General features: G+C 41.9%; 2 protein-coding genes across 4 annotated transcripts in view; one reads left to right on the top strand and one right to left on the bottom strand.

Annotated features, from left to right (window-relative positions):
- The first annotated feature begins 311 nt into the window (after positions 1-311).
- LOC101934082 (uncharacterized) lies at positions 312-21,336 on the top strand. 3 transcript variants are annotated; one of them, XM_005283527.5, is made up of 9 exons: positions 312-435; positions 2,417-3,093; positions 8,535-8,640; positions 10,084-10,202; positions 13,999-14,100; positions 16,183-16,409; positions 17,779-17,842; positions 18,785-18,847; positions 19,618-21,336. In XM_005283527.5, the coding sequence occupies exons 1-9, from the start codon at positions 354-356 to the stop codon at positions 19,813-19,815; spliced, it is 1,638 nt and encodes a 545-aa protein (XP_005283584.3). In that variant the 5' UTR covers positions 312-353; the 3' UTR covers positions 19,816-21,336. The 3 variants fall into 3 exon arrangements, with proteins under 3 accessions (XP_005283584.3, XP_042708925.2, XP_023955967.2); XM_042852991.2 differs by having other exon boundaries at positions 339-435; positions 2,414-3,093; XM_024100199.3 differs by lacking the exon at positions 312-435 and adding an exon at positions 462-1,451.
- DCBLD2 (discoidin, CUB and LCCL domain containing 2) overlaps positions 11,454-24,583 on the bottom strand; it is a 74,663-nt gene continuing 61,533 nt past the window's right edge. The window contains exon 15 of the mRNA XM_008178201.3: positions 11,454-24,583. Coding sequence (XP_008176423.2) covers positions 24,156-24,583 — 428 coding nt within the window. The 3' untranslated portion in view covers positions 11,454-24,155.

Here is a 24,583-nt window from a genome sequence, read left to right as displayed (position 1 = left end):
TCAGTATGTGAGTGTTAATGATGCTCTAGTTACAGTGACTGTCACTGAACATAAAGGACAGGGAATTCTCTCATCCCTTCCTCACGGAGCTGGACTGCAATGACTAGAAGATGGTTTGTGTGACCCAGGTACCGAGGAGGGGGTTACAACGAGCCCTGCTTGCACAAGGGCCCCAGTAGCTTTCCCCTCCCTGCCGTTTCTGAGCTCACAGCGTTGGGATCGGGCCGCGCGGGCCCCCAAACAAGCAAGCCCGGTGGGTTGGGATGGCTGCTCGCCTCTGATTGGCTGGAGAGGTAGCCAGTCAAGGGGCTGGAAGCAGCAGGCCAATCGGCTGGCGCTGGTCGTTCCGCCCAATGAGAAGCCGAGGAGCGGCGGTTCGAAAGAGCGGCCGGTGCTGCGGCGGAGCGGGTACAAGGCTCGGGCCGCCTGCAGTAGGTAAGGTGGGGGGCGGTGGCCAGTGGCCGGCCACGCCGGGGGCAGCGGGGTGTCCCAGTCCGGGCCGCGGGTCCGGCTCTGTAGCTGGGCCGCCGCGAAGCTGCTCGGGCCTCGTGACGCAGCCTTTCCCCCCTTGTTACCTGAATTCGGATTAGGCGCCTCCGTGTAGACTCGCGCTGGGGTGGAACTGGCTCTGTCGGGTCAGCGGGTGTTCGGGGGCGGGCTGCAGGAGCGGCGCTGGTGCAAGCGGGGCGGCCCCTGTGGGACCTCGGGCCTGGCAGTGCCGGGAGGTTGGGACCCGATTCCCCCCCTTACAGAACCTGAGGCACGAGGTGCCTGGGCTGCCGTGGCCTGGCGGGCGCTGCGCGGCGCCCCACGCGGCAGGGGGACACCCCGCTGCTGCTGCAACCAGCAGAGTAGAGGGGAGCCGCCGCTCGGGTGTGTAGCGAGCCCCGTAGCGGACTTGCTGCCCTCATCGCTCTCTATACCCGCGCTAGGCGGTGCGCTACATGCCAGTGCAAGGGTAGAGTGAACTAGGGGGAGGAGGGGACAAGGCCCAGCAGACCCCGGAGCAGACCCCAGGTCTCCTGAGGCCCAGTCCTGGGTTCTAGCCACCAGGCTGTGCTGCCTCTTTCAATCTCACCTTTACCTAAATCGCTGCAGCTCTGTGTGTAGACAAGCCCCAGGTTTAGCTAAATCAGTTCAAAGCGGACCTAAGCCAATGCTAAACTGGTTGAGGTTCACCTTTGCTGGGGGCTTGCAGTGGTTTAACAGGACTGATTTAAAATTGATTTTGTTAAACCAGTACAGTTTCTTTCCTATAAAGAAGACCAGGGATGAGCTGGAGTTTGCACCAAAATAATATACAATTTAACCCTGTTTCAAACTCAGCTGGTGCAAACCCTGGCTTGCCCTTGTCCATTATTTCAGGATCAGTGCTGGAGCAGCTACAGTGATGGCTGCATCAGGACTAGTCCTAAACAGACAAGGCCTGCAGACTTGTGGTGTCTCCACTAGTGAGATTATTATTTGTTTTATTATTTTTTTAGTTAATGGCCATACTGTAAGAAACTTACACTGGATCCTGTACCCCTTATGGGGGGGACGACACAAAATGTTGGTTAAAATAAAAAAAATTAAAAACACTCAAAGATGTGCTCTGGAGCTCAGAATTCAAACTTGTCCTGCAGAGTCCTAAGTGTTGATTACAGCCTTTGACATGTCTGAAGTAAAATGTTGCATTGGTCATGGCAGTTGCCTGTTGTAATTCTTTGCGATGTTACTTGCTCTGGCAGACAATCCAGGAAGTCTGCAGCTCAGATTTTCTCAGGATCTTCCAAGTGCAATTCTACTTTGAAAATTGACTATAAAAATGGCATCATGAGTTAGGTTCCATGTTTAATGACTCTCAGTGACTCAAGATAAAATGCTCATTTTATAAGCAACACCTTGATTTTTCTAACTACAAGTCTTGCAAATTTATATTGGGGATTTAAAAGCAAAGATGGGTTCTTTCCGATTATCTCAGAGCCAAAATGTTCTTGAATCAGAATTTTGGCAATTTTAAGTTTAGTATCAGATTTAGTACCATAAATCTGTTGATCAGTGAGCCAGAAGACAATTCAGCTTTTCCACTATTGTACTGGCTTTGCAGGGTTAACAACGCAATACACTTTAGTCAGTTAAGTAAATAGATTTGATTCTGAATACACAAGTAGAGCAGATCTGTTGAATAAGTAGATGGCATTTTTACAGTATCTTTACTGAGTAGAACTGTACTTCAGATGGAGCTTTGTCTCAAATTATATGAAAATAATTATACTTTTAAAAGTTATTTTTTTCTTTCTTGGGATATTGTAAAGAAGTCTTTTCAGTACTTTATTGTTAATCTTTTGTGTTATGGGGGTTAAAGAAAGTTGATTTTTTTTTTTCTTCACCTTTTCCTTTGACTACGTGTGCCGCTTTTTACGACTGGGAGAAGACATGGAGACAAGGAAATTAGATGGAAGTTTTAAAGAAACTGCCCTGAATAAAGATGAAGTTGAAAATATTCTCAGTGAAATTAGTAATCTTAAAATGACTGAGAGAGGGAATGGCAATAAAAATAATGAAGTCAAATGTGAAAGCCTTTGTCCAGCTCCTCAGAACATTCGGTATCTTGGTCTGCAAACTCCAAGAACTCCTGCTCCAGGGATCCTACAACTGTTGCCATCTCAATCATCTGATTTCGTGGGAGAAGAATATTACTCTTCAAAAAAAATCTCCAAATTAGGAGAATGGAGTATAACAACTCTTAAAGACAATATTATTCCCACAGGGAGAGAACTTCCTCGTACCCCATTCTGCACAAATCAACAAGGGAAATTGTTACTAGAAGCTTTAAAGGACGATACAGTACTGAATGAGAGACATTCAACAGGTGTAGTTGGACCTAGTCATTCAGAATGTGAAACACTTAAGTTACAGATTGATGCTGACGTGCTGGAGAAACTTTTGAGGGAGGAGACTTCTGTAAAGACTCGTGCCTCAAATGCATGGGTTTACACTAGGAAAAAAGATTCCATTTGCCAATGTATGCAGCAGCCTGATGACAACCACATCATCTCTGGCAATACAGAAAATGGCAAGGAGGTGGCACCACCTCTAGTTGAGGATGAGGTAGGATGTCTTCTTTCAGTTACTTTAGAGCTGCTATTGTGTCTTGTGCAAATAATGGTCTTAAAATTATTTACCTGCAGTTTCAACTCTGTCATAAACATGCAACTTGGGGGAGGGGGAGGAATCCAGTAGTTCTGCAGACATGTGGGCACGTCTGAAAACACTGTTAAACAGTTCTCTTTCCGGTGACCTATGAGGTTTGACAATGTAACACTGAAACCCTACCAGTAAGCTTAGTCTTTGCAAATCAACTCGATCAGTGCCAGAGGTCAGTTGTTTTCCTTTGTCTATAAATAAAAACCTGGTGGGAGAAGATGAGATCTACTAATTCTAAAATCTTGAAGCACATGGGGGCAGATTATCTAAATATGCAGATAGGCACCTAGTGGGATTTTCAGAAGCTTCTAACTCCCACTGATTTGTTAAGCATCTTAACCTGCTTAAGAACTTTTGAAAATCCCATGTAAAATACCTTTGTTTCTAGTCACTATGGACCAGATTTTCAATCTATCAATTGATTAACTTTGTTTAGTAAATCAGTTTTAAAAGCAAATGTGTAAGCAAGTAAGCTTAACACATATAAGGTAGTTTTATTTAACTAATAAAACAATTTAAAAATGCTGTTTACTTGCATTTAACTGAATTCCAATTTCTAGTCTACAAGCAGCTTGACAGAAACCACTAGTAAAAAAAAAATCTACAAAGGAAATGCATTATTCACCATTTTAATGTTAAAAATTGTAAATTAATCTGAACAAATGAATGTTGTGCTATATAATTGTTTAAATAAAATGTATATAGATGTAGAGTATCTTCCTGGTTAGCAAGAAGTGCCAAATTTAGAGAGAGAGAGCTATATTTAATTGCAAGTCAATATCTTTTAATGCCAGGTTTCAGAGTAGCAGCCGTGTTAGTCTGTATCCGCAAAAAGAACAGGAGTACTTGTGGCACCATAGAGACAATTTATTTGAGCATATGCTTTTGTGGGCTACAGCCCACTTCATTGGATGCATCTTTTAATGGTTATCATACAATGAGCATGAACTTTTTCGTCAAGAAAATGACCAAAAAGTACGAATGCACAACTAAATTTAAAATTTTTTTATTTGAACCTCTGTGATTTAAATCGATCCAGCCTGGTTATCAAGATCTTGAAAGACTGAGTCTGATGATTTCAATCTCTTGGTAGTGCTGGTGATTTTGTTTTAGTACTTGTACCATCCAATCCCTGGTGGAAGTGCTTCTCTGCTGATTTTTTTGCAGTACACATCTTCTGGATTTGTGAGATGTTTTATATTAATACAGTAACTCCTCACTTAACGTTGTAGTTATGTTCCTGAAAAATGCGAATTTAAGCGAAACGATGTTAAGCAAATCCAATTTTCCCATAAGAATTAATGTAAATGAGGGGGTTGGTTCCAGGGAATTTTTTTTTTCACCAGACAAAAGACATAATACACACACAGTATAAGTTTTAAACAAACAGTTTAATACTGCTACACAGTGATGATGATTGTGAAGCTTGGTTGAGGTGGAGGAGTCAGAGGGTGGGATATTTCCCAGGGAATGCCTTACGGCTAAATGACAAACTAGCAATTGGCTGAGCCCTCAAGGGTTAACTCTCACAGTCTACAAGGCAGCAGGAATGGAGGGAGGGGAGAGAGCATTGCAGACAGAGACACACACTGTGTGTGTGTGTGTGTGTGTGTGTGTGTGTGTGTGTGAGAGGTGCGCATTTCCCCTTTAAGTACACTGCCTTGTTAATTAGATCAGCTTGCTGAGACCACAGCTACTGCCGCCAGCAAGCTCCCTCTGTCCTGAGCCCTGTCATTTGTCCCCCCTGCTCTATATGGAAGATGGGGTAAGCGGGGTGAGGGGGATGGGGACACCCTGACATTAGCCCCCCTCTTCCTCCCCTCCCCCCGCACAGCAAGCAGGAGTCTCGGGGAGCAGCTCCAAGGCAGAGGGCAGGAGCAACACATGGCAGTGGGGAGAGGGACAGCTGCAACTGGTAGCCTGCTGGGCAGCTGCTGCACAGGGAACTTAGGGGGCTGCCGGTCCACCCTTGTTCGAAGCCCCCACCAGCTAGCTGCAACGGGCTGCTTTTCCTGCAAGCAGTGGACAAAGCAGGCGGCTGCTAAACGGAAGTTAGAAGGGAGCATTTCACAACTTTAAACGAGCGTGTTCCCTAATTGATTAGCAACTTAACAACAAAACAATGTTAACCGGAACGACTTTAAGTGAGGAGTTACTGTGCTCAGTATTGTTGAATATCACTAAAATCTGTAGCACCCACACTTAAAAATAAGGTTATTCTGATTGTTATTTTTCTTACCCCAGCTCTAACATCCAGTATTTCTAGAGCAGTTTATATTCTTTCAAACTCCTAGACTAAATGATCTGTGCTATCATACCATTTTAAAGGTAGGATTACATGATCTCAGATGAGATACACTGTTTACCAAGCTCAAGATTCTGAACACTAAAATCAGGTTAGACTTGAAGAGGGGCTGAGGAAAAGGCATAGTGGTATTTGAATATTAAAATCATACTGTGCTCTCTCACAAATTTAAAGGGACATTAGCAACTTGAAAACTGTGTCCAAAAATATTGTACTACTAGAGTAATAAATGACACACTTAAAAGTTATTAATGAAAAGTTAGCAACAGTGTTTGTACATTTGACAGCACGTTGTATAGTTTCACTTTTCTTTTGTAGTCATTTTTAAACCCTTGTTGAAAATATACTTAAACATAAATATGGAAGCAGAAAAAACCTTTTTAAAAAGTAAAAATCAAAATAAGATTAAAAAAATCTCAGCATATTTTCTATGTTAGGAACTAGATTGTTTTTTTAAAAATTAGTTACTTTTGGAAAGCAGTCAGGTTGATAGTATTCCTTTTATAAAAGCAAGACTTGGATCTTGACCAAGTTTAACTTTCCATTCCTTACTATTAAAGTGTGCTTATCAAAAGTTTTAATCCAAAAGCAAGTTGGTTTCAGTAGAAAACTGGCATATTTGAATTTAAAGTTCTGAAGGTTTGTAGGACTGAAATAGAGTTGTAAACGTCCCACAGTCTATTGTAATTTAAGAGTGTAATACTTGGTTACAAGATTTACCCTTTTAGTACAAACTATACGGCTTAACGGGCTAGTAACTGTAAAGTGACTGTTGGGATTTGTCACTCTCTCATAGTCTTATAGGTAGGAATAGGAAGAGACTTTTTAATAAAATACTGTATATACTCGTTCATAAGCCAAATATTGTTGGTAAAAAAGTGATGCATCAGAGAGCGGGGGTCGGCTTATAAACGGGTCTACACCAAAACTTGATGACTTTAAACTCTATGGAATCATTGAATTGAGTATCTAATACATTGTCGTTTTGTTTACCTGGAGCGTCTGCAGGCATGGAGCCCGTCAGCTCCCTGTGGCCGCGGTTTGCCATTCCCAGCCAATGGGAGCTGAGGGGCTCCATGCCTGCAGACGCTCCAAGTAAACAAAACGTCCAGCCTGCCAGCGGCTTACCCTGACGGGCCAGGATCGAAAGTTTGCCAGCCCCTGAAATATAGGGTCGGCTTATGAAAGGGTCATACAGTTTTTGCTATTTTTACCTAACCATCTTGTGGGGGGTCAGCTTATAAATGAACAGGCTAATGAACGAGTATATACGGTATTTTAGATTGTGTTTGAAGGCCACACCACAGTTCTTCAGGAGTTTGTTGCATGTTTAGATTCTGATCCTGCATTCAACTTGGGCAGGCATATCTTTGCCCATGCGGAGATATAATTACTTAAATGGGGCTTTTTGTGGGTAAATCCTTACATCTGCACAGTGCCCCGTTGAAATCAGCAGGGTGTAAGTATCTGCCTTCATGAATCCAGTTGCAGGATGGGGCCTATAGTTGTTGTTTAGAAAGTGTATGTTATTTTTACAAATGCCTCTAAAACTGTTCGCAAAGCTCATGGTAACTTCCCAGATTGTCTTTAGATAGAAGCTCTGTCTTCTTTTAAAAACAAAAATGAAGAGTGGTAAACCTCCTAAAGAGAGAATAATTCACTAGGAAAAAGTGATGTTTCCCAGAAATAAACATACTACTAAGGCAGGGGTGGGCAAATTACGGCTCGTGGGCTGCATCCGGCCCGCCAGCCATTTTAATCTGGTTCTCGAGCTCCCACTGGGGAGCAGGGTCTGGGGCTTACCCTGCTCCGGCACTCCAAAAGGGGAGCAAGGTCGGGGGCTGCTCCATATGGTTCCTGGAAGCAACAGCATGGCCCCACTCCAGAAGAGGAGCAGGGTCGGGGGCCACCCCATGCGGCTCTTGGAAGCAGCAGCATGGCTCCCCTTCGGCGCTCCAGCAGCCAGGAAACAGGGTCAGGGCTGCGCCACCAGGCTCCCAGAAGCAGCAGCATGGCCTCCCCTTCGGCTCCTATGTGTAGGGGCTTCCGCTCTGCACACTGCTCCCACCCCAGCCGCCGCACCTGCAGCTCCCTTTGGCTGGGAACTGCAGCCAAGGGGAGCTGGAGTGGTGGTGCCTGCAGACGGGGCAACGTGTAGAGCCATCTGGTTGCGCCGCCATTTAGGAGCTGAAGAAGGGACATGCCTCTGCTTCTGGGAGCTGCTTGAGGTACGCACTGCCTGAAGTCTGCACCCCTGAGCCTCTCCTCTTGCCCCAGCCCTGATCCTCCACCTGCTCTCCAAACCCCTCAGTCCCAACCCGGAGCACCCTCCTACACGCCAATCTCCTCATCCCCACCCCAGAGCCCACACCCCCAGCCAGAGCCTTCCCCCTGCACCCCACTCCACAGCCTGGAGCCCCCTCCCGCACCCTGAACTCCTCATTTCTGGCCCCACCCCAAGCCTGCACCCTAACCTCAATTTTGTGAGTATTCATGGCCCGCCATACAATTTCTATTCCCAGATGTGACCCTCAAGCCAAAAATCCGCCCACCCCTGTACTAAGGCATTTATAGCCATTACCTGCTTTCCACCGCTCATTTTGACTAATCTAAGGGCTTGTCTACACATAAACCACTGCAGCTGCACTGCTGTAGCACTTCAGTGAAGATAATACCTACGTCAGTGGGAGGATTCTCCCATTGGCATAGGTACTCCGCCTCCCAGAGAGGCGGTAGCTAGGTTGACAGGATAATTCTCCCATCAACCTAGTGCTGTCTCTTCCGGGGTAAGGTAGATTTAACTGCATCGCTTAGGGATATACCAACCTAATTTCTTAGTATAGACCAGGCCATAAATAGACCGGATGGAACACTCCGTGTGATAAAACACCTGTATGTTGGATCCCTGTATATAAAAACCTGCTCCTGAATTCTATCAATCTGTTCAACAGCCATGCAAAGCTTATATTCTTTATGTATTCTATGAAGATTTTGTTTATGATTTACTAATAGTAAACATCTCTGGGTGTGCCCTTTACAGCAAGAATTACAAGAAAGAGTTGAACCTCTGCAAGATTCTCCCATACCAAAGTGTTTCACTACCTCTTCAACAAACAGGAGAAGACTAAGTCAGATACCAGTTCAAGGCAAGTACTGGTTTTATTGTATGTATAGTTCTTTCTGTTTAGACACACTTGTCCATTAGTTTGCTAATGCATGTGCTCCTAAATTGTATCACAATTCTCGTGCAAATTTAGGATGTGTGTGAAGACCTCAGACTTTAGTAGTGCAATAACTTTCATTTAATTTTTAATAGTGCCTATTTTCATAGCTACAAGCTAACTTTAGACTGTTTTAAAACACAGGTTACATATGCAACTCTGGGTGAATGAGAGCACTAAAATTGCCTTTCTTGTTACTGTCATCAGCAGACCTTGTTAGAACAAATATTAATACAAAACAACTAGAACCAGAACAAACTCAAAACAAAACTAAGCTAAATTAAATCAATTGACCAAGCGCTGGACTAAATAAATGACCTTCATTCTCCTTTGCCATTCAGAGGCCTTATATCTGAATCTCTGTGAGAAAACTGCTAACATGCAGTCCCCATTTTCTGATTTTAGCTTTTTTTAATGTAATGAACCACCCTTCCACAGAAGAGATGCCTTTCCTGCATAGTAGCTGTGCCTAGTGCTTCTTCAATAATGATAGGCACCAACTGTGCAGTGTCCCACCAAATCTAATGGGGATATACGCAAATGCATGTGTTTTCACATCCTTGTAACCCTTTGTATAATAGAATTCCTGTTATCTATTCTTCAACTTCTGTCTTCTCTTCTTTCCTCACCCCTTCTCGCCAGTTTCTTCACAATATATTTCTATTGCTGTCCAGCCTTGTTTAAAATGATTTACAGGTCTTCAAACACTTCCCAAGGAGACAAGTCCACAGCTTAATAGATTTTGTTATTAGAAGCATTTTCCTGTTTGCAGTCTTTCTACCTATCCTTCATTCCATTTATCACACTAGAGTACAGCTAAATGTTAAGCTTGCAGTTCTACTTTCTCTCAACTCTCAAAAAGTTATGACAGACTGAAAATATGTCTGGCCTTGTGGCTTATTGGCCTAAAGCTCTTTAATAATTGTTCTTTGCAGCTTCTAAAAGAGGTGTCTGAGACAGGCAACACACTTTTTTTTTTTATTGTGATTCTAAAGATAGATTAGCAGGATATCTTCATTTAAAATTCCCTTTGCTTTTTTTTTTTCCCGAGTGCCATCCTCTGTTGCACCTGATAAGTGATTGGGAAGGAAGGCTTTGCTTTGTTTGAAATAATTGTATTATGGGATACAAAGCAAACAGCTCCCTTCCTGTTTTTACCATGCTAATAAGTGACATTTTGCTCACCTAATTGTCCGAGCACTTTAAGAGCTAAATCTTATTTCTACTGAAGTTGATGCTACTAACTCCCATTCAAGACAGTGGCACTGGATCTGACCTGAGATTTGGGGCATATGCAGATATCTGACAGTAGTGAGCCTCCATGTCAGCTTCTGGTTCCTTGAGAACTGTTTTTCTGTACGTAACTAGGGTTGAGTGAGATGAATATATCAATGATGATTAACAGAATAAAAGGCTACCAATGCACTAAAGAAGATATGGAGTTTCTTCGGCACATGAAAAACCAAGAACAAGCACAGAAATTGAAGGTAAGATTGTCTGTCTGTATTTTAGTCTCCATCTTAGAATGTAAGGATCACAAGGATCCGTTTAGTTGTCATTTTTTTCCTAAATAAACTAGGGAGAGGGCACATGGAACTATTGGTCACTTTGTAATAGTACATGTTTTTTAATCAGAAACCAGATTCTAAACCTGTGGTATCACTTTGCTTCCACACAGTTGTGCTCTTCTTTGAGTAATTGCACATATGCATTCCACTCTTGGTGTGCTCCCCTGCCCAGTCATCGGGAATTTTTCCCTTAGGTAGCTCAAGTGCCATCTGCTGCCCCTGCGTTGTTTGTCTTGTTGTTTTTGTAGGGAGAGGTGAATAAAGTTTTAAAAATAAAGCAGTAGTGAGGATCAAATTAGAGAATTGAATTAGAATATGGGGCCTTTCGGTGGTTCAAAGCCAGTCCAAGTTGTTACCATCTAATAGCAGTTTGTAATTTGTGTGAAATAAGTTTGGTCTCTAGCCAGTGGACAGGTAGCTCACAAGACAATGTGTCCTGGTACCAATTTTACTCCTGGGGGAATTCTGCACCACTGTACAATGCAGAATTTGGGCAAAATTTCATGTTTTCCCTGCAGAATTGGGGCTGCAGTGCTGCTGGCCGGCCCGGCAGGGATGGAGCCTCTGTACTCTCTGGCTGACTGGCTTGATCTTTGTGGGCCTGGGAGACCTGTCTCTGGCAAAGGGTGAGGAAGGCCAGGGCCACACCCTGTCCCCTGGCGGGACAGAGTTTACAGAGCAGAACCTGTACCTGGGCTCTGGAAGGGAGGAGGGTATGTGTCTGGGCCGGTGGCCCCACACAGCCCTCTCCAGCACCCCCCAACTGGATTGGGTTTGTGACAGGTTGGATCAGAAACCCCCTTGGGGTTGCCAAGTGATGGGCCAAGACTACTTCTGCCCTTGCTTTCCCTGACCTCCCAGCTTGGGACTTCAGTGCCCTGCCTGGTTTGAGCCAGACCCGCTAGCCTGCTGCAAACCCAGACCTAGATCTGAACCACGTCCCCTAACAGCTGTAGGCTTAATTGGAGCAGCTTAAGAAGTGTTCCTGTCTTTAACACTCAGATGCTCAAGTCCCAGTGGGGTCCAAACCCCAAATAAATCTGTTTTACCCTGTATAAAGCTTATACAGGGTAAACTCATAAATTGTTCCCCCTCTGTAACACTGATAGAGATGCACAGCTGTTTGCCCCCTTCACCCCCCCCCCCCCAGGTATTAATACATATTCTGTGTTAATAAGTAAAAAGTGATTTTATTAAATACAGAAAGTAGGATTTAAGTGGTTCCAAGTAGTAACAGACAGAACAAAGTGAATTACCAAGCAAAATAAAATAGAACTTGCAAATTTATGTCTAATACAGTAAGAAAACTGAATACAGATAAAAACCTCACCCTCAGAGGAATTCCAGGAAGCTTCCTTTTACAGACTAGTCTCCTTCTAGTCTGGGTCCAGCAATCACTCACACCCCCTGTAGTTACTGTCCTTCGTTCCAGTTTCTTTCAGGTATCCTTGGGAGTGGAGAGGCTATCTCTTGAGCCAGCTGAAGACAAAATGGAGGGGTCTCCCCTTGGCTTAAATAGACTTTCTCTTGTGGGTGGAGACCCTCTCCTCTCTCCTATGCAAAGTCCAGCTCCAAGATAGAGTTTTGGAGTCACCTGGGCAAGTCACATGTCCATGCATGACTTAGTTCTTACAGGCATTGTTCACATGCTACCTTGAACGTCCTCATGTAGACATCTTATGTGGATTGGAGCCTTTCAAGATCCATTGCCCGTTAAGTGCTTCTTGATTGGGCATTTAACTTGCAAATTCCTTTCTAAAGAAGCTGACCTAAATGCTGTACTAAGGTTACTTAGAAATCAAGCAAGTACACAGCCGATATTCATAACTTCAAACACGACACATGCATACACATAGGATGAATAGATTCAGTAGATCATAACCTTTACATAGATATTACATGGCATATGTAGCATAAAACATATTCCAGTTATGTCATATATACATTCATAAACATATTTCCATAAAGGCTTATGAGGTGCAACGTCACAGGGTTATCATAGGGGTTTCATTAAGTCTCTACTCCTGAGGGAATCATTTTTGTTGTCTGCATTGTTGACATACTTGCTGACAGGCATTTGAAATAAATTACCGCAATAATTGAAACTGGTGTGATTATATTGTGTTACTTTAACGAATAAAATTTGCAGAATTTTAAAATATTGTGCACAGAATTTTTAAGTTTTTGGCACAGAATTCTCCTAGGAGTATGATTTGCACCCTTGTTAATAGTCTCAGAAAAGAGGCCAAAGATTAAATGCGCACCCTTTTATCCCCCATGCTGATCCCCATGTGTCAGAACTGAAGCAAATTAGCAGGGCAATTGGGGAAGCTTGCACTGCTGGTGCTCCATCTGTAATGGAGGTCTCCAGGGCTGTCGGTCTGGTGAGAGAATAACTTTGGGAAAGAGCATAAACAACTAACTGGTTATAAACTGCTTGATCAATGTCTGCAGGATTGAGGTTCTAGTAAGAGTATGAACCTATTGACTTAGTATGGTCATAAGTAGGGACCGTGTTTTCTGGAAATTGCTACTATTGCTGCGTTTTTTCCAAAATGACTCTTCATTTCTAGCATCGGTGATCAGAGGGAGGTGGGGCATGCAGGGTCACTGCTCCACCCCCTTCCAGACTTCTGCCTGGAAACACCTGGTTCATCCCCAAGGCGCAGGGCAGAGCCTGCAGTAGATCTGACACGTGGGTGGGGCATACAGGGTCGTGTGCTCCCCTCACCCCCTGATTTCTGCCTAGAGACACCTAACACGTCCCCAGGGCAGAGGCTGGCTGCTGTTGAGCCTTGCTACCAACTTTTCCCCCTCCTCCCAGCATACAGCTGGCTCTAGGTTTTCAGTGCCCAACATCTGTCCACCACCTCTCCTGCACAGCTGATTCCTGCTCCCTTCCCCCAGCACACAGCTGGTCTGGCTCCAGCCCTCAGTACCCAGTGTCTGTCTCCCACCTCCCCTGCACACAGCTGGCATGGCTCCAGCCCTCAGTACTCAGAATCTATTCCCCCACGCCCCCTGCACAGCTGGCTGTAGCCCTCAGTATTACAACACAGAACAATATTTTTTGTATGAATATAATGCATATCCAAAATTTCCAAAATATACATCATATTTTAATTGCTGGAAAACCCTGGCCCTATTCATAACTCGCCTAATAGTGGGCTTTTTGCACACAATCACACAGACTATTCACTGTAACATTTGGGTTTAAATAATTAAAATAATATGGAATACCTTGCCAACTAATCTTCTATTGAAATCACTTGTGAACCTAATGGCCTGAAAAGCTGCAAGGCTGGAATAGAATTCAAAGGGTCATTTTGTCTGTAACCAAATAGTATAGTGTTTGTACAGTAACACAAAAATAAAGCTTGTAATTTACATGGCTTAATAAAAATGCCATCCTAGAGTGAGAGAGGCTGATGAAGAATAACTCTATAAATGTGTATAACAGTATAAGCAAAGTCACGTGCAATACCGACTGATGGGGAACCAGCTCCAGTAGTTTGATTTTAATTTCACATGGTGGTTTGGGTTTTGTTTTGTTTTTAATGACTCACAAATGTTCCTAGAAAACGAGGCTGCTCTATTTTTGCATGCTCCAGATTTTTTAAAAAATATTTTTTCATGAGCTGGAAATGCTTTGTATTTTTATATAGTACTAAAAGAAATTGTGTGTGTGATACTAAGATGAAAACTTCTTTTACAGGCAAAATATTTACATCTACAAAAGGAACTAACCAGCATGGTTCGGACAAAGGAGCTGCTACTAGCACAGAGAGAGAAAGTGCAAGAAGAGATTGTACAAATGGTAACTGGCCCACAACATATAAACTACAATGCAAGATTAATGTTGCCAATTTTTTTGTTTCCTTTCTTCAGTTCAAGTATTTTTTTTTTTTATGTCAACTACAGTAACTCCTCTCTTAGTCATCCTAGTTAACGTTGTTATGTTGCTGATCAATTAGGGAACAGGCTAGTTTAAAGTTGCGCAATGCTCCCTTAGAACATTGTTTGGCAGCCGCCTGCTTTGTCTACTGCTTGCAGGAAAAGCAGCCCATTGGAGCGAGCTGGTGGGGGCTTGGAACCAGGGTGGACCGGCAGCTCCCCGCTCCCCATAGTTCCCTGTGCAGCAGCTGCCCAGCAGGCTACCAATTGCCACTAGTTCAGCTGTCCCTGCCCCCACTGCCATGTGCTGCTCCTGCCCCCTGCCTTGGAGCTGCTCCTGGGAGCCTCCTGCTTGCTGTGCGGGGGGGGAGGGGAGTGGGAGGGGGACTAATGTCAGGGTGTCCCCCTACTCCTGCTCCATGCTTACCCCTTCTCCATATAGAGCAGGGTGGGGACAGGACAGGGCTCAGGATGGAGAGAGCTTGCTGGCCATAGCTGCTGTCTTGACTTCCTGATTTTTTTTAAAGACAATGTACTTAGCGAGGTCAGCGTACTTAAAGGGGAAAAGCACAACTCTCTCTCTCTCTCATACAGGGTGTGTCTGTCTCTCTCTTCCATGCTGTCTCTCCTCCCTCCATTTGTGCTGCCTTGTAGAGTGTGAGGCTACATTAACAACAATGTGTTAACCCTTGAGGGCTCAGCCGAGCGCTAGTTCATCATTTAGCAGTAAGGCATTCCCTGGGAAATATCGCAACCTCTTCCACCGTCTGACTTCACCACCTCAACCAAGCTTCACAATCATCATTTCTGTGTACAGTATTAAATTGTTTGTTTAAAATTTATTTGTGTGAGTGTGTGTGTGATTTTTTTTTTTGTCTGGTGAAAAAAATTTCCCTGGAACCTAACCCCCCGCCCCCCCATTTACATTAATTCTTATGGGGAAATTGGATTAGCTTAACATCGTTTCACTTAAAGGCGCATTTTTCAGGAACATAACTACAACATTAAGCGAGGAGTTACTGTAGATAAGCCTTGTGATTTAATGTTCTCTATTCCCAGAGTATCTTCCTATGTGTGCAGGGGGTGGGAGTTTCTTGTGGTACTGAACAGGAACCTATAGAAAACAAGCAACAGCACTGACAGCTTTCTAGAGAGTGGTTATGATTCAGGGACCCTAAAAGGAGTTGTGGCTTAAAGGATATGAAAAACTTTTGGGTAGGTGTGTTGTGATCTTTGTATTTCATAAGTTATGCAGCATCATGCTGGATCAGAACTTAGATATGGGACGTCTTCCAGAAATACCTGGATGATGCAGGAAGTAGTGTTACTGATTCAGAAGTGACACTCTTTTTTTCTGAATTGGTTGCTATTGAACCAATGACAAAGCATGGTGCTAGTGACCTTTATGCTGGTGGAGATGCTGCTTTTCAGATAAGACATTATAACAAAACCTGACCATTTGTGGTCATTAAAAATCTCCTGACTCTCTTTACACCAGTAGGAGAATTAGCTTAGTTCCTGACCAACTTCTAATTTTAGTAACTTTTCCTAAAAGTTATTAAACTTTTCCTCTAAACAGTTAAGGAGTGCTGCAGTTAAACTGGTGCTATATTTCTCTCCAGAGGTGGGTGAGGAGATATACAGCCTTCGCCTACTTCATAAAAGTGGTATGAGGCTTTAGCCAATTAACATCTATAAAGCATTTTGTGTAAAAAGTCCTGCTAATTCCTTGTTCTTAATGCATTTTTGTAAATCAGGTAAGATTGTGTACAGTAATACAAAACATCTGTTTGAGTTTACCCTAAGCGGTTATGAAACAAGCCTACATAATGGCTTGGATTAGACCTATTAGTATGAGTTTTCATGGAGTGTTTTACTCTACCAGTATCTTTTAACCAAGAATATATATCTGTATTCTAACATGAAACCTGTTGACTTGTGCAATAACTTTTTCATTTGATATTTTTGCTGTTAATGAAACACTGACTTTCTGCCTTCACTTCAGAAAACATCTTATGATAGAACAGTCCAACTTGGAAGAGCCTTCCTGGGTAAGAAAATGGATCCTGCCGCTGTCGAAGCATTGCCACCAAAAGCTGTGCTTGGGCAGCTGAATCCTGTGAAAGTGCAGCATGTTCAACAGCAAGAGAAGGCTGAACTTCAGGCACTTACAAAAGAGCTAAAGAAGTTAAAACATTCCATTGCCCAACTGCCTCAGAAACAGGGAATAAGGTAGAGGAAACCAACAGGTTTAGAGAATTTTCTGGAAGGGGGTGGAATCTTTTTCTAATTTATACACTTAACTGCAACTTTGTGCTGTACAAACACACCGTGACTAGCGTAGAACTGTGCAATAATGGTAGGCTGAAACTTAAAGCTACAGCTTCCCTTTCGTGAGTGTGTGGGGGGGAACCTCCCCCTCAATTTGAGGACTGGGAAGCTTAACATAACAGGGGCCATAGTAGGTCAGACCAAAGGTCCATCTAGCCCAGTATTCTGTCTTCTGACAGTGGCCAATGCCCCAGAGGGAACGAACAGAACAGGCAATCATCAAGTGATCCATCCACTGTTGCTCATTCCCAGCTTCTGGCAAACAGAGGCTAGGGACACCATTCCTGCCCATCCTGGCTAACAGCCATTGATGGACCTATCCTCCATGAACTTATCTAGTTCTTTTTTGAACCCTGTTAGTCGTGGCCTTCACAAAATCCCATCAGAGAGTTCCACAGATTGACTGTGCATTGTGTGCAGAAATAGTTCCTTTTGCATAATTTGTCTATCTCCATATTGAATTGATGTCTGAACAGTCCTAACATCTTGTCCATTCAGTGGTGGGGGTGGGGGAAGTTTAGCAGCTGTTAGTGTATGCTTTATACTGGAAGATAGGAAATGTCACAAGGCTATATTTGTTTGGTTTTTTTAAAGTGTTTCTCTTTCTGTCACAAATACAAAACGTTAGGGGCCAAATTGTAGGTGCAAGCAAGTTGCTGCATAAACTCCCATTGATTTCACTGTGCCTGTCTCAGAAGAGGTTGCCCAGTTGTTGAGCCCTTGGAATACCTAATTTCACATAACTGCATGCTCAAGCAGTCCTCCCAAGGCTCTGCTCAAGATGAATGGCATTGCATTTACTTAAACTTTTGCCAGTAACTCAAATAGCCATTGTTTGGACTGATGAGTTCCATGTCCAGTGCTAACTGGAATTACATCTGCTCTCTAAAAGTGAACATGATCTTTATGCATAACTCGTGGTGGCAAGCATGCAGGATCTGGTTGAGCATACTGATTGCACTAAATGGCCTTTGAACCTTATCTAAGAAGCAGTTTGCCTGGTCTTATAACTGCTGGTTAAGCTGCATTGATTTCGTTGTGGCTTAAAACCATTGACATATTTGGATCAACCCAAAAAAACCTCATTCACTTCTTTAAAGGGTTTAGCCGTAAGCTTAGGTACAATACAAATTCTAAATCATTCCCTTTTCATCCTTGTCCTCCTGCATGTCAACACCAATTAATTTAGAAGGCTGTAATTCCATAAAGGGATTCTGATCATCAGAAATAGGGAGCAGAGTAGGGAAATATTAATGTGTTTGTCTTCCAGGCTGGAAAGAGAATCTTGTAAACAACGGATACAGGAAGCAAAACACGGACTACAGCAAGCACAAGTAAGTTCTGTTATCTTACTGCCTATAGCCCATCTTGTACAACCCCTCCTCCTAGTAAGTCCCTTGTCCTTCTAGATCACTGTGTGCAGAACTTTAAAGAAATAGAATCTGGGATACAAGGCCAGTGTATGGAACAGTTTTGGGTGTAAGATAATGAGGGGGCAGTGGGAGTGCAGAAACAAGTGGGTTTATGAAGAAAAGATGAGGCTTGGTCCATAGAAAGTGGGTGACTCTACTTACCAGTGGCATGATAAAAGGTGTAAGGATTGAAGACCCGTTTCTCCACTAACTATTTCAAAACTTGCAAGTTAAGACTCCTGCTTTTTGTAAGGGATGAGGGTAAAACTGCTTACTACAGGTAAGTGCAAGTCTTTTACACAGCTTTCAAGAATGTTCTGGTTAAAAAAACAAATCTGATCATATTTGGGTAGCTCAGACCAAGCTGCAGCACCTATAGTTGCTAGTTTGTGGGGGAGCCTCAACCTAGAATTGTAGAGGAAAGCTTTAAGGCTGACAGTGGTGACAAGGAAAATTAAGTTATGGATTGTTCTGGAGTGGTAGCAAATTTGGTTGAAATTTTTCTTCTCCTTAAAAAACCTTTTCACTCATCTCTGCAGAGGAGTAATCTAGTGGTGCAGCTCATTCGTGGCCTGTGACTACACTGTAAGCACTTTGTGGTGTCATACTATTTACTTTTCAGTGACTGCAGAAGGTACCAAGGAAACTGTGTCTACAACGTGGCTTTTCCATCCCTTCACAGGCAGTGGGATGTGGCTCTTTGAAATTCCAATAATGGCTGGGTGCTCCCTTTCGGTATTTAATCTGTAGAAATGCTGGTATGTTTCTGCCCTACACCATTCCGACGAGCTGCTGTACTCTGTCAATGGGATTATCGACCTAGAGTGTACTTGAAAACGGTTGCATTTTTTTATTTTCTACCAGGAAGATGTGGAGAAGCTGAAATGCAAAGTTGAAGCAGCACAGTCAAAACTAGCAGAAGTTCAGGTCAGTCAGGCATAAGGGTGCAATGGTTTGGTGGAGGTGGGGTTGTGGAGTAGTAAACAACGGTCATTGCATGCTTTAACTATTGGAAGTCAAAGTCTGTTCTAATGGGGCCTACACTGCAAGGTGGATGCTATGCACATACTTTTTTTTTTTTTTTAGAGTGAACTCACCCTAAATCTAGGTGCTCAGATACCAGTGTGGTGGGTGCAGTAATAGTAACTAGAGCTTTTCTATTATTCTGCTGTGCACACTCTCTCCCTCCCCCGCCCCCGCCCCCCCCCCCCCTGCCCACCATGTCACTTGGCAGGCTATTCCCTTGGGACTTTTTCAGTGATCCTAAACCGGATGTATATTGATAAAACTTAGCTGGACTATGTAGCATGAGGTAAAGTTACCTTTAGCAGTACTAGTTAATAAGAGAATGTAATTAGACTTAACAATTACTTTGTATATGACAGTGATGTAAACTTCAAGTGTGATTGCTTTGGACTGGCAGCAGGCTCACCATCCTTCTATCTGTCTCATTAAGTAAGGGATTGAGGCTAGGTTGAAAGCCCTGAAGTGCACATACAATTACTAACATTAGCATCCTGGACCAGTTTGCATGGTATCTGTGTAGTTATGATAGAGAAGTCTCACTTCAAAGGAAACCCTCCAATCAACTGTCAAATTACCTTGCTTTACTAGTGCTTAAATATGAACAATATAGACTCTATCTGCTAGTCCAGCTGTATCTATAATTTTAGCTAATATGTATGTGTTCTTTTTAGGAACACCTCTGTAATACAAGAGTTGAAATAGAGAAGTGGCACACATTGAAAGAGAAGACTACTGTTTCCCAGCCACTGGAGAATGACAGAATCTTGGGCAATGATCATCTTAAAAGAAGACTTAACAGAATCTTGCGAAGAACAGATATCTTTTTAGAAAGGGAAAAAATAATTGAAAGACTTAATCTTTTGCAATGAGACCCCCCCCCCCTCCTCCCCTGCAAAAATCTGATCACTAGGTCAAAGAGCCTTTTAGGGTTGTCACTGTATGTACAGATCTCTCCCTGTTGGGCACCTTAGTTTTCCAAATCTGCACTATTAACAGTTAAGATGTAGCCAGAATCATGAAGATAAAATTTGGGGTTAATGGCTATTTAGTTATGTACATGAAAGTTGATTTTTAAATGACAATGTAAATACAAGTTTGTTCTTTGGTACTATTTTCAGGTAAGGAAACTCTCAGACCTAGTGGTTTGAGCACCTTAAACAGTTATAGTGATCTAGGAGGAGGCATTAAAACCATTAGGAATTTTGCACACTGGAAGGAGGCACTTGAGTGTTTAAGTTAAATTATTCAATAAAATATATTGATTAGTACCTAGGAATTAATTTTACACAAAGTGACACTAGGATTATTATAATCACCCATTGTACACAATGGTACAGGGGGAAAAAAGGCCTTCCCCTAAACTATTTTTGATTACTTGTTTTAATGCCCCAGAGCAGGATTTCTAAATGAAGTTAGTTACATTCAGCATATTAAAATACAGTTTCTATTAGTAAGAGTAAGTTTGTCTTAAATGTACAAACATGTCACCTGACACAGAATTATCTAAACTGGCATCAGCCTCCTCTTGTATCATGGAAGAACTCGATGCACCAGAAAGTAAATACAGGTAGTCACAATAGGATAGATCAGGGATCAGCAACCTTTCAGAAGTGGTGTGCCAAGTCTTCATTTATTCACTCTAATTTAAGGTTTTTAAAGAAGCTTCATTTAAAATTGCTTACTGCTGGGGTAGATGCTACACTAGCATCCTTGATGCCTACAACGAATGGAGGAAAGAGCAACTTAGAGGTATAGGCCAGAAATAGTGTAAGAGACTTCCAGATTTAGTGTGAGAGCTAAAAATGAATCTACCATACAAAAGCAGTATGCAAGCCATTATTAGATTTAGTACTAGTGTCAAGAAAGACACGGATACACACTACTCATATCAGCCTAGAATTTTCTTATGAGTTCTACACAATCATTCCTGAGCATGATACATATGTACAATTTATTCAAAATACATAAAAATCTCTATCTATACAATCTAAAGTCTAGCAATATATACAAATACAGAGTAACTACAGTACAGGCTGAGGTAAGAAAGTACATTCTGGGAGAACAGAACAGCCATTTTCATATTATGATTTTTTGTATCCATTATTGCTATAGAATAAAGAACCCCTCAGTGTACCTCTGGTTTTACTGTACATGGGACAATGCCACATGTAGTTATGCATCTTACATTCAGTTAAAATCTACAATAGAGGCCATTAGCTCAAGTTTGATGCTGAACTGTATGTTAGGCATGTAATCCTGGCATGGTAAAAATGACATTTCATGCAAGAGGCACAGAGTAAAAAAAAATTTTGAAGTGGCAAAATCAACTTAAAGTGAGCTTTTTGTAAACCTGGAAAGAGAATTAAAATATTTTGGCATTTTTTTTTTTTTTAAAAGAAGTCCTGATTTTTAAGACAAACAGCCTCATCAACTGTATTGTTTTATAAACAAACTCTTACTGCATTGGAGGGATTTGGCTTCTAGATGTTTTTCTACTGAAATTCTGATCTGCCTTAAAAACAAGTGAATTTATTCAAAGGCACTCATTTCTTATGTGCTATGGCTGGGGTACAGATAGATATTAGACCCAGCTTTCATACGGCAGCTGGTTAAAGCCAATCTTTACCTTTTTCCCTGCATCACTCTCAAGTTATTGTGAAATAAGCTCTGCTAAGCCATTTCTTTTGGCTAAAGCTTTGATCTAAATTTTGACAATTCACTAGTTAAATTTATTTCAAAGCGCTGATGTGCACAGATTGCCCGTAGGTTGCACTACATTTTTTTTTATCCAGAATAAGTTTGTCAGACACATTTAAGAGCTAGTGTCTCCAAACTTCTAGTTTTCTTTAAACAAATAAATACCACAGATAGAACAATCACCAGCTGTGGGAATTTTAACAAATATTTATGTAATCCTTTCATTAAACAATGGACTAGTACAAATAAGTAACGGGGCTCATAATTGAAAGTTTTATCGGAAGGCTGAGGCTTGTAGGCCACTGAGACTTACTTAAAATATTCACATTTAAATTTAGAGGCGAATCCTACAAAACTTTATTTCCATCAGTAGAACTAGTCACAAGACTTTGCAGGAGCAGGCCTTAAAACACAGTGCACATAATTCCAAATGGTTACTATCACAAATGTGATTAATATTAGTACCTCAGTAACAGGAGAAAAATAAGTTATGCATCACATTTTTGTAAAAACTCAGTATCAAGGGAAAAGGCAGAGTAAATCTTTCCGATTTGCAGCAAGAATGAAGTAAGGTACTAAACAGATTTTTCTAAAATTTGGGATTGGCACAGTCACCTTTACCAGCATTAGTTTATATCTATATTTAGTTGTACATCCAATTATATAGGCCCTGGACAAAAAACAAGGCTCATTTGAATCATGTATCAATAGAAAAATCCATAAAACTGGGCTACTGTGTATGCAAGGATGTCACATTTATAAATTTTTTCAGTATCCTCCCAACAGTGCCATTAAAAAAAAAAAAAAAGATATTTAAAGAAGTTTTTCACTACTCACCATTATTTGTTTAATCAAAACAAGCTATGCTTTGTTTCTACAAGATAAATGTCGAAGTGATTAAAACAATTTGGTGGTGTATTTTTTTTAAACAGCATCCAGAGAAATTTTCATTTGGCAAGATTAAACCAAGCTATGGAGCTTTCTATCTCCATTTCTCTTGTTATGAAATTCAGCACAGCTTTAATTCTAAAATAAAAACACTGCAGGGACAGTTGAAACAATCAAGTATATGATGAATCCAATAGGTTACATAGTAGCTTCTAAACTGTTGCACACTTTAAAACAAATCTCAATTTGTTTGTTAAGACTTGGTTATTTTCACCCTTCATTCTAGACATGAGCAGTTATGTTTACAAGTCCAGAGGACCAAATTTTCAAATGCACCTGGCCAAAATGTACCCGCAACTCCCCTGAAGTGTAGTGTTTGTGTAAATAAACTGCTATGTCTATGCACAAACTCTAACTTTCATGCAGTTGTCATTTTATTCATGTGCTTACGCTGGCCATTTTTGTGCATGAGCTTGAAAACCTGTCCCTTAATCTTAAAAGCGCTCAGCAGTACTTGCCTACTGATTTAAACCAGTACAAGTTCTTTAAAAAAAAGTGTCACTCTTCTAGACCTGCAATTTCCTCAAAGAATGACCAAGTTTTCAGCCTCATTGCAGAGGCAATTGGGAACTCGGAGGATTCAAATTAGGATAATTCAGTAGTCTCACTTACTAGGGATAAATTCCCAAGTAACCAATTGTTAAGGACACTGATCACACTGTAGTCTCTGTTTAGAAAAGAGTCTGACCACACAATGAATAAGTACAGAGAAATTATCACTAGAAAAGACAGGGGTGAGGTTCTGTGGCCTACAATGTGGAGGTGGTCAGACTAGGTGATCTTGATGGTCCCTTCTGACCTTAAAGTCAACGAGACTTGAGAAGATGTGGCAAAGGTAACAACTTACATTACAAAGCTAACAGATGTTGGGGTTTAGTTTTTTTTAAAAGGAAGCTAAGTACAGTAGAAAAATTGTTTCCTCCGAAGTAGCTCACCTTAGAGATTTCCAGCAACTCCGGATTGCCGATCCCACAAAGAAAAGGTGGAACACTTGTACTCATTCAAGCTCGATCCTGCTTCCGATGAAGTCAGTGGGAGTTTTGTCCTAGAGTTCAGTTACAGCAGGAGCAGTCCCAGAAATATCAAGAGTTTTTGAAGTTCTCTTTGGGGAAACTAGATGTTGGGTACAATCCCTCAGTTGCATGTGGATTTCAGAAATGTTAAAGCTTTTTGGTATTTCAGGAACCGTACCTTCAGCAAGGTCTAAATTATTGGCTCTCAGGCTATAGCAAAGTATCTCTCCTCTCCATGCAGCGTGACTATCAATTGCTGAAGTTCATCTTAGGGACCTACTCTCTCATGTACAGTAGTAAACTGGGTGTCCATGATTTCTGAACAGCAACAAATCAATCATATGTATATACCCTCAAAGAAATGGCAGGATTGTTAGTTTCCTGGACCTCTGATATCACATTTTTGTCCAACTCCATGTTACTACAACTTACAATACAAAAAAATTCAATGTGATTCAAAACTGACATTTTAATATAGTCACCTTCAAAGAATTTTGTTTTAAGAATTCACATTTGCCACCCCCTAGCTCATTCATGACTTACCTCAGTTCTCAACTTCCTGTGAAATGTGGCATGCTCTGTGGTACCTGGTACACCAATTCAACTGAGGAATCCGGTCCAGACATCCCTTTTGGTGTATCATACAGTGCATGTGCAGATGATGAGCTATCTGTTCTAGCTAAGAGTTTATTGCAAGTTCCCACTATGGGAGGGGCTTGGTTCCCTGTAGCCTTGAAAGTAGAAATAGAAGAAACACCAAGAGGTGCAGTGGGATGACCTGACATGTCCATGATTATTGGGGTTGCATATTCTGGTCCAGTGACAGGCAATGGTTCAGCGTAAGCATGATAAACTTCTTGTACAGGTGAGTTGTAAGGATCCACATCAGCATAGCTTGCTTCTTTTCCCTCTTCTGGTTTAAAGGTTGATCTCTGATGAAGTGTGCCAACGATTCCCCCTACCAGTGGTTGAGCATACT

The sequence above is a fragment of the Chrysemys picta genome, chromosome 1, assembly GCF_011386835.1.
Source record: "Chrysemys picta bellii isolate R12L10 chromosome 1, ASM1138683v2, whole genome shotgun sequence".
Taxonomy (NCBI): Eukaryota; Metazoa; Chordata; order Testudines; family Emydidae; genus Chrysemys; species Chrysemys picta.
Note: the sequence above shows the minus strand (reverse complement) of the source record. Positions and strands in the feature narration are given on the sequence as shown.